This window comes from Penaeus chinensis, chromosome 21 (assembly GCF_019202785.1).
Source record: "Penaeus chinensis breed Huanghai No. 1 chromosome 21, ASM1920278v2, whole genome shotgun sequence".
Taxonomy (NCBI): Eukaryota; Metazoa; Arthropoda; class Malacostraca; order Decapoda; family Penaeidae; genus Penaeus; species Penaeus chinensis.
The window spans coordinates 9,344,501-9,354,500 of record NC_061839.1 but is presented as its reverse complement, the minus strand read 5'-3'; the positions used below and the strand labels follow the sequence as shown (position 1 = coordinate 9,354,500).

At 33.7% G+C, this 10,000-nt stretch overlaps 1 protein-coding gene across 1 annotated transcript in view; it reads left to right on the top strand.

Moving 5' to 3' along the window:
- The window catches only part of LOC125036397 (choline O-acetyltransferase-like), a 49,577-nt gene that overhangs the window by 18,689 nt on the left and 20,888 nt on the right, over positions 1–10,000 (top strand). Inside the window, exons 5-7 of the mRNA XM_047628991.1 lie at positions 2,282–2,454; positions 4,229–4,406; positions 6,993–7,173. Coding sequence (XP_047484947.1) covers positions 2,282–2,454; positions 4,229–4,406; positions 6,993–7,173 — 532 coding nt within the window. The remainder of the gene's footprint in view (positions 1–2,281; positions 2,455–4,228; positions 4,407–6,992; positions 7,174–10,000) is intronic.

The window sequence follows — 10,000 nt, the reverse complement described above, 5'->3', positions numbered from 1 at the left end:
CTTTTTAAACGGTTATTTCCAACGAATAAAGTAACATTTCAAGGTCACTCGATAATTACGAACCGCTTGTTACTCTAACCGTTTCTGGTGTAGGCAAGACATGTATACATATTTACACATACATATGTACACATTTACGTACACAAGGACATGTATGCACAGGATTTATATATACGTGCACACATGTACGCATTTGTACATGTACATCCACATACACATGCATACATATGTAAGCACATGTAGATGCTAAAAAAAAACACGAATAAAAGTGGTCTGAGTCAAGCAATAACTGCTTGCATCATGTTGCTAAGGTTAGCATATACGGTACATTTTAGTTTATACTTTAACTCGGGAACCAGTCAAAACTTCTTCATTTAACAAACGGCATTTAAAAGAGAAATGTGTGTTGTCTTACAGTTAATTAGTTAATTTAGCGTTTTCCTTTTCTCTAAACTGAATTTTCAAGCTTCCTATTTACTCAAGAATTTTGCATCCGATGTTCATAACACAGGAAAGCCAATGAAAAAGCGCAAAAATTAACCTCGGGGATTTTTCATTTTTACTTCCGTTTATTTTTGGCGAATTTAAAAATAAATTGCTTTTTATACATGGCTTCTCCTTCGTACTCATGTGTACACATAGATACATGTTTACACGCATATGTACACACACATTTACCCATATGTGCACATGTATGTACATATGAGTGCATGTTTGTGTTTATATATGCACATATGAACACATGTGAATATACCCATCTATCCAGATATGCACAAAGTTATTAACACTTGTACATGTATGAAAACATTAATATAAATGGTCTGATACTCACAGTAATCTTTTATTTTTGGATCGGGTCATGTTCCCAAAATTCGATATTTTCAACTTTTTGGAAGGGTGACATTCTAAAATTTGTTATAGCTTAGGAACCAAACTCCATATCTTTATGCAACGAGCATCATTTGAAAGAGAAGTGAATGTAGTTTCTCTGGTAATTAGATGATAAAAGCTGCTTGAAGGAAATTAACAGAAAATTAACTGAAACAATCTCCCATTTTTTACCTTTGGAAAAAAAAAAATCTGATCTCCCGTACCGTTTGCGAACACTTCTAATTCGATTTAAATTGTGTTGGTATCATTTGAAAGCTTATCAAAATGTAAAGAAATTGCTGCGAGCTTTTTTATTTATTTTTTTATTTTATTTCCGTCCCCATGTTTTGGCTTTTTTTTTTTTTTGAGAATTATTATTATTGTTATTTTATTTTATTTATTTATTTATATATATATATATTTTTGGGGGGACTAAGGCACATTTCGAAAAAAAAGCTCGCGTCCTCTTTGGATTTTATCGGTGTTCATGCTGATATTTTTTCTTTTTTATTGCAAAGTCTGCAACAATGTGGGCCAATAACGGTCGCAAGAGACTATGTGGGAAAAAAAAAAGTTTTTTGAGGGTGGAAGCTCCCCTCTTGGTAAAAAAAATTATACCAAAAGATATGGAATGATAAAATAAACAAAATATACAAAGTTGAAGAAAATCGATAAGATGGTTTTAGTTTTATTGGTACTTAAAAACTTCTTTCTCTCTTCACTTACAATCACTCGTTCTTATCCAAGACTACAATTTCTCGTATGGTGTTTCTATGAATATCATAAAGCATTTTTTTCAAGTCCTTATGTAAAATCACACACACACACACACACACACACACACACACACACACACACACACACACACACACACACACACACACACACACACACACACACACACACAAATCTTTGGATCACATTCTTCAATGTCCAACAACACCGCCCTGTACTTTAAAATGCCTTACACACAAAACCTCATCAAGGAAACTTTGTTCTCGGGCAACGTCTCTCCAACTGCCAATTAAGCCTGACTGGCCATTAAATCAAGCGGTAGTTCGTGTCTCCCTCGTTAGTCAGAGAATTAGTTCTGGTCATTAGTCAGTGCGAGAGTGACTTTGCGACCCCCTTTTGCCGTTTCTCCGAATTTTCAGCGTGGCTGTGTTGACGACTCGCTTTGGTGCTGGGACGTTCCCTTTCTCCTTTTCTCTGTCTCAGTCTTTCTCTCTCTCTCTCTCTCTCTCTCTCTCTCTCTCTCTCTCTATATATATATATATATATATATATAACAATTAGTAGTGGTAATGAAGTACTTGTACTACGGAAACTAAGCACATTACAAGTACCGCAACCAATATCCAGACGATTATAATTTTAGCATCAACCAAGACATTCTTCCCTCTTTCCACAGGTATACGAATGGTGGCTGGACGACATGTACCTGAACGTGTCCTTGCCTCTGCCAGTCAACAGTAACCCAGGCATGGTATTCCCTCATCAGAAATTCGCCTCAGATGCTGACATGATCAACTTCGCTGCCCGGCTCGTCATCGCGTCCATCGACATGAAAGAGAGGATTGAACTGTTAGTTGCTCTTTTCTCTCTGATTATCGTCTCATAGCTAATTGTTCTCCTTCTCTTCTGTACGTGCTTTGTATGATTCGGCGCTTTATTGCTGGCCGTTGGATATAATTGATATTGATAATAATATGATCGGTGTCTGTGTGATATGATCATTTGAAAGTGATTTTCAGGTACGGACGATTAAAGAAATATGAGGGATGTTAGTGTTAGTGATAGAATGTTTTATAATATCAACATCAACAATTAAATATGATGATTACAAAAACAGAAGTATTAAGAAAGAAAACCAGACCATTGTCCTCTATTTGCGATATATCTGTAATTTTGTAGTTAAACACATGCATATATCTTATCGATGATTCTTAAATGATATCTTTGATTCTTACAGACCTCAAATGTAAGAAGTGAACAATAAAAATGGACTGTAAATTGATAGACTAAATATAATATGACATGGAGACAGACAGATAGATAAATAGGTGAGTAGATGAACAGAAAAAATGAGATAGAGCTACTTAGAATGGCAGATATAGGTATATTGCTAGAGACAGACATGCAGATAGACAATTCCGCACACATGGATCCCCTCTCCCCCACACACACTATCACACACACACACACACATGTACATATGTGTTGTATTTATTTGTTTATCTGCATATCTGCATATCTGCATCTACATCTACCACTCTGCCTAGCTCTGTTTCGGTCTATATTTTTATCCATCTACTCACGTACTTGCATATCTATCTCTCTGTCTATCTACATGTTATCTTGCAGATTCATCCATCGGTTTACAGTCCATGTTTTAATTTTTATTTAACCAGGATATTCAATTAAATAATAGTCTCCAAATGTAGTGTTAGGATAGAAAGAGAGAGAGAGAGAGAGAGAGAGAGAGAGAGAGAGAGAGAGAGAGAGAGAGAGAGAGAGAGAGAGAGAGAGAGAGAGAGAGAGAGAGAAAGAGAGAGAGAGAGAGAACATGCCTGGTTTATAGTCTTGGTGAAATTATCTGCATTCATGAATGATTAGGTGTGTTATAACAAGATTAGATAACAAGAATATATATATAAATATATTTATATACATGTGTGTGTATATATATGTATATATCTATATCTATATATATATTTATATATATATGTACATATATCTATAAATATATTTATATATATTTATATATATATATATATATATATATATATATATGTGTGTGTGTGTGTGTGTGTGTGTGTGTGTGTGTGTGTGTGTGTGTGTGTGTGTGTGTGTGTTTGCACTACACACACACACACACACACACACACACACACACACACACACACACACACACACATATATATATATATATATATGTAAATGTATATGTTTATATATAAATATATATGTATATATAGATATGTATTTGTATATATATATAGACATGTATATGTATATATATATATAAATATGTATATGTAAATATATATGTATATATGAATATATATGTATATATGTATATATATATAGATATATATGTGCATATATAAACACACATACACGCATATATATATGTGTGTGTGTGTGTGTAGTTTCATCTTTTGCATTTAATGAAAAATGTATCACGTTTTTTATGACAGTAGAAGTGCTTACCTTACTGGACCTTACATACCCCGCCACCAACTATCTTTAATAATCGCGCAAACACACATGTGAGAGAGAGAGAGAGTATTTAAATCACCCCTCTCCACACGCACTTAAAGCAAAGCGGAAGCAATACGTACTATCGCTCCCCCAGAGGCGACCTGGACGTCGACCGCTGCAGCGCCAGGGAGAAGCACCAGCCGATGTGCATGGCTCAGTACAATCGGGTGTTCTCGTCTTACCGACGGCCGGCGATCCCCAAGGACAAGTTACTCTCGGTAGGAGAGTTTCAGAAAGAAAATCAGCACATCATCGTTTACTACAAGAATCACGTAGGCATTTTATTCAGATTGATATACTTTTCTGGAAATTGTTGTAAATACTGTAGTTCCTCCAGTGTTTCAACCTTGTACCCATTTTCTTCCGTGGTGGTATTTCATCGTTTTCTATGCTAACTCAGGAGTAGCTGTTATATTCATATCATGTGTACCCTTATTTAGGCGTATTGAACATACTTGTAATTTGGACACTACATTTATATTGTACATACGGTGCCGGATATACCAAGGGCTTCAGAATGTAAGTGGCCTCTCGCCGTAGCGTACATATCTAACATTCATGAGCCTTTGTTAAACTGGACTAATTTCCCCTGCATTCCATTTCAGAATAATGCCTTCTTTTACCGATAACATACTATTAATTTCAACATTTATGATTATTTTTCAATCATTACGCCATTGAACAGTATCATACCATGTCTTTAAGGAAGGAATTGTGAACTGTAGAATTTTACACAGCCGGTTTGAGCTTACCAAACCTCTCTCATCTGCCTCTTGGCGTGAGGCTTGGGAGCTGGGAGGCCTCACACGTCTTCAAAATAAGAAATAAAATACTTTTAGATCTAGCGAGTTCAATTTAGTAAAACAATGGGATATTATTGGCTTTATTATCAGTATGACTAGCGTTATTGTTAATATTCTTATCATCATTATTAATCATCCTGTTTTTATTATTATTATTATTTTCATTATTATTATTATCATCATCATTATTATTATTATTAATAATAATATTATTATTATTATAATAGTAATAGTAGTAGAAGAAGTAGTAGTAGTAGCGGTAGTAATAGTAGTATCACTATCATTATTGTTATTATTGTTACCATTATGATTATGCATTATGATTATTATTGTGATAATGATAATTATTATCATAGTTATTATGATTATGATAATAATAATAATAATAATAATAATAATTATTATTATTATTATTATTATCATTATCATTATCATTATTATTATTATTATCCCCATCATCATTTTCATCATTATCAAAATTTTAATGAATATCTTTATTGCTATATTTTGTTATCATTATTATTACTATTATTGTTATTATCATTATTGTAGTTATTATTATGATTTCAATCATCATTATTATCATTACAATTATCATTATTATAATAGTGATTATTTTTATTGTTATTATTATTATTATTATTATTATTATTATTACCATTATCATTATTATTATTACTATTCTTATTACTATTATTATCATTATTATTATAATTATTACTATCACTATTCTTATTACTTTTTATCATTATTATTATGATAATCCTTATTATTATTATTAACATCGTTATTGTTTTTATTATCATCATCATTATTGTTGCTATTATTATTATTATTATTATTATTATTGTTATTATTATTATTATTATTACTATCATTATTATTATTATTATTATTATTATTATTATCATTATATTATCATTGCTATCATTATTGTTATTATCATTATCATCATTGTTCTTATCATCATTATTATGATAACTATTTATTGTCATTGTTATTGTTGTTGTTATTATCATTATAATTATTATGATTATTATCATTATGATTATTATCAGTAGTATCAGTATTAGTATTAGTATCATTATTTTAGTTATTGTCATTGTTATCCTCATTATTATTATTATCTCTATTATTGTCATTATTTCAGTTGTTATTATGTCATTGTTGTCATTGTTGTGTTTTTTGGAATTATCAGTACAATTATTATTTCTATTATTATTATTATTATTATCATTATTGTTATTATTATTATAATTTTTATTATTATTATTATTATTATTATCATAATTATTATTATCATTATTATTATTACTATTATTATTATTTTATCAACATCATCATCCTCATTATTGTCATTATTATTATTATTACTTTTTTATTATTATTATTTTAATTATCATTATTATTATTATTATTATTATTATTATTATTATCATTATTATTATTATCATTACCATCATCATCATCTTCATCATTATTGTTATTATTATTATCGTTATTACCATCATTATTATTACCATTATCACATTATATATTTCTTAAAAATTATTACTATTATTGTTATTGTTGTTATCAGTATCAACATTATTTTTTATCATTATTTTATTGTTTATATCAATTATTATTATTACTATTATTATTATTTTTTGTTGTTATTATTATCACTATCATTTAGTTGATCATTTAGAAGTTGATCATTTATAAGTACATTTAACTCCTGTATGGTATGAGGGAGGAGGCAAAGTTTAATTTTCCATAATTTTCCTTTAAAAATTACGGTGCACTGTTTTTGTGCATAATCAAAACAACTGGCTCTTTTAAAATTCTATGTTGTCAACATCTAGTCTTATTCCGGCACTGTACACACGCACACACACACACACACACACACACACACACACACATATATATAAATATATATGTATATATATATATATATATATATATATATATATTTTCGCATATACTGTAAGAATATATAAATCGATGTAGTGTACAAGTATTTACTGTATATATATCCAAGCAGTATCTAACCCCCAACCCCGGCCGCAGATCTACCGGGTGGAGGTGGTGGTGGAGGGCGTGAAGATGACGCTGCAGCAGGTGGTGTCCCAGATGCGCGAGATCCTTCGGGAGGTGGACGAGTACGAGGGCTCCGACCCCCCTCCCGTCGGGGTCATGACGGCGGAGAACAGGCGCACGTGGGCCCAGAGCAGACAGCTTCTGTGCGGAGGTAAGGCAAAGGGGACTCCGAGCCTTAGTGGGGGCTGGGCTGGATGGCGTGGGTAGGTGGAGGGTGAAGGGGGGAGGGGGTTGCAGCTAAGGGGAAACGCTCTTGGTCAAAGCTAAAGACTAGGGCAGGAAACGCTCTTGGTTGAAGCTAAAGACTGGGGCAGGAACCGCTTTCCCTCGGGCGTCCTGGCCTGGGGCAAGAAAAGGGCAAAGCGTATGAAGCAGAGGTCAAGGAAACTCCAATCCGCTTGTTGGCTAATGAGATAGAGGTACGAAATTATCTGTTAAAGGCAAAGAGAATCCGCTTCCCCTTTGTGGATGGTACGCTGGGAACGAAGACAGAGAGCGTGAGAAGCCAAGAGGCAAAGTGCGAATAAATCAGGAATAAGAAGTGTATGAAGCTAAAGGGCAAAGGGGAACTGCTTCCCTTTAGGGGTAATGGGTCGTGGGAAGGATGATAGGTTGTGTTTGAAGTATGTGAACAAAGGAAAGAAATTGCTGTAGTTGTAGTGCATACTGAGCGAAAGTGTGCGAATATTTAATTAGTTACCTAGTACTATCTTTAGTTTTCCCTTGATTAACTGATATTTTCCTTTCTTGGTTTTTCATATATAGAAACATACTTACCTTCCCCGTCTCTCTCGTAATGTTTTTATCTGTATCAAGAAAAACATCCAAATATTTATCTCTCGATTGTATGTTACTAAATTACAAAATATCTTTCGAACTGTGATATATATATATATATATATATATATATATATATATATATATATGTATATATATATATATACATGTAGTTTGAGGATAATGTGTGTAATAAAACTAGGGAAAGGGTAGAAAAAGAGCTCACTGGATTGCAGCATAACGATCATTAGTGCATCGGTCTTTCCGTATTCGAGCATTTGATAGTATTTCTTCAGTCTTTCAGGTGAATGTTAAGCTCGTCACCGTGTAAATGGATTTATGCGTTAAGTGTAACGCTAAGTACGACTGTCTAAAATATTTTGATTTTGTTCCTGTTTTTTTTTTTTTTTTTTTTTTTTCCAAATCTTCCTTCTTTATCATGTAAATTAATTACAGTATTTTTGTATTAAATTCCTCAAATGCATTCTTCAATCGAATGATTCCTGTAACCGTGCATTTATTAAGGTTACCATGGTATTTAGAGAAAAGCAAGTGCATGTCTATGTGTATTTATATATGTACACTTGTTAAGGGAAAGTAGATGATATAAGAAAAATTTATTTTAAACAATCTTATGAAGACTTTTTTCTTTGCTGGAGATATTACAGGAATATATTACGGATATATATATATATATATATATATATATATACACATACATATATACATATATACATATACATACATACATGCATATATATATATATATATATATATATATATATATATCAGTAGAAATCCCTTTGCACAACAAATATATAAGATTCGACATGTGTAAGTAATCATTAACATTATGAGTGTTGAATTACAAAATTTCGTAGCAGTACATTAAACTGATGAAGGTCTATCGATTCTGGAAATGTCTGTTGGTCTCGTTAGTGTGTTGACCAGACGAACGTCGGGAAGTATCGTCCACACCGAAAAGGGATCCTCGTAAAAGTATCCGATTATGAGAGCCAAAAATTCAAATGAAAGCATCAAATACAGGCACATCTATTCCTGCAGAGAACAAGTCTCATACAGACTGTTTTCACTCATGTAGTGAGGAAGGGATTTGTCTGCCTGGAACATGTTGTAATAAACTGTATTTTGTGAAGGATTCTGCATTCCGGGATGTGTTGTTGTTGCATTAGCCTGCATACCGTCATGATGGTGAAGATAATCTGAATCGCTGAGACTATTCTTAAATCTCGTTCCTGAAGCAACGGAAAGTGTGAGACAGCCCCCCTGATAGCCTTGGACGACCATGTCCGAGGCATGTGGAGATGAGGCATTGCCAAGGCCTGGGTTCGGTAGTACGATGTTGAATTCATATGTTAGATCCGAATTCGTCTCTTCAACGTTCGCAAGTCGCCGTCTCTTTATTTTTTTGATTAAACAGACGAGTATCCCAATGCAAGATAAGACAGAGAGTCCTGTTATCGGTCCATAAATCATAGGGTTAAGATCAATACGAGTACTTTTCTCATTGTCTGTTGTTGTTGTCGTTTCACCACCCCCTGATACATCGGCACTGTTCACCACGATAGTACTTATCGCGAAGTCATGATCTGTTGTCTGCTGAATGGACGGGAATTGAGGAGAGTAACCGAATGTGGACGATTCGGTTACTTGAACTCGCTGACACAAACCAGGAATTTTAAACAGATTTCTCGAGGTATGAGGCTCATACATATCGACAAAAGTCTTATCAACTGTCAGTAAAATGTTGAAATGTAACCATTCATTTACCTCATAAAAGCTATGTGGAATGAAAGTAGTGTCTGACACATTAATGCTTGGGTGTTTCAAATTCAAGAGTATTCGGCTATGGTTTTCCTTCATGCCAATACTCGCCATTTTGTTGCCATCGCCATCCAAAAGAAGCAGTTTCGGGTTCCACCTCTGCAGGTCGGTCTGGGCCCGAATGCTCACTACACTAGGTATCGGTACTGTCATGCCCTCGGCGTAAGTTGCACATGGCATTGCCCCACAGCCGGAGGGCAAATTGGTTTCTCGTGGCGAGGACCGTGCTGATCGTCTGTTGTCCAGGAACGGTGTTGTATCTACGCCGGTTCCTAAAGAGCCAGGACGAATTCCCTCCGACAGACGAAGCGCCCAGAGAGTCAGAAGAAGCAGAGCGACGGCCATCGCAGCGAGCT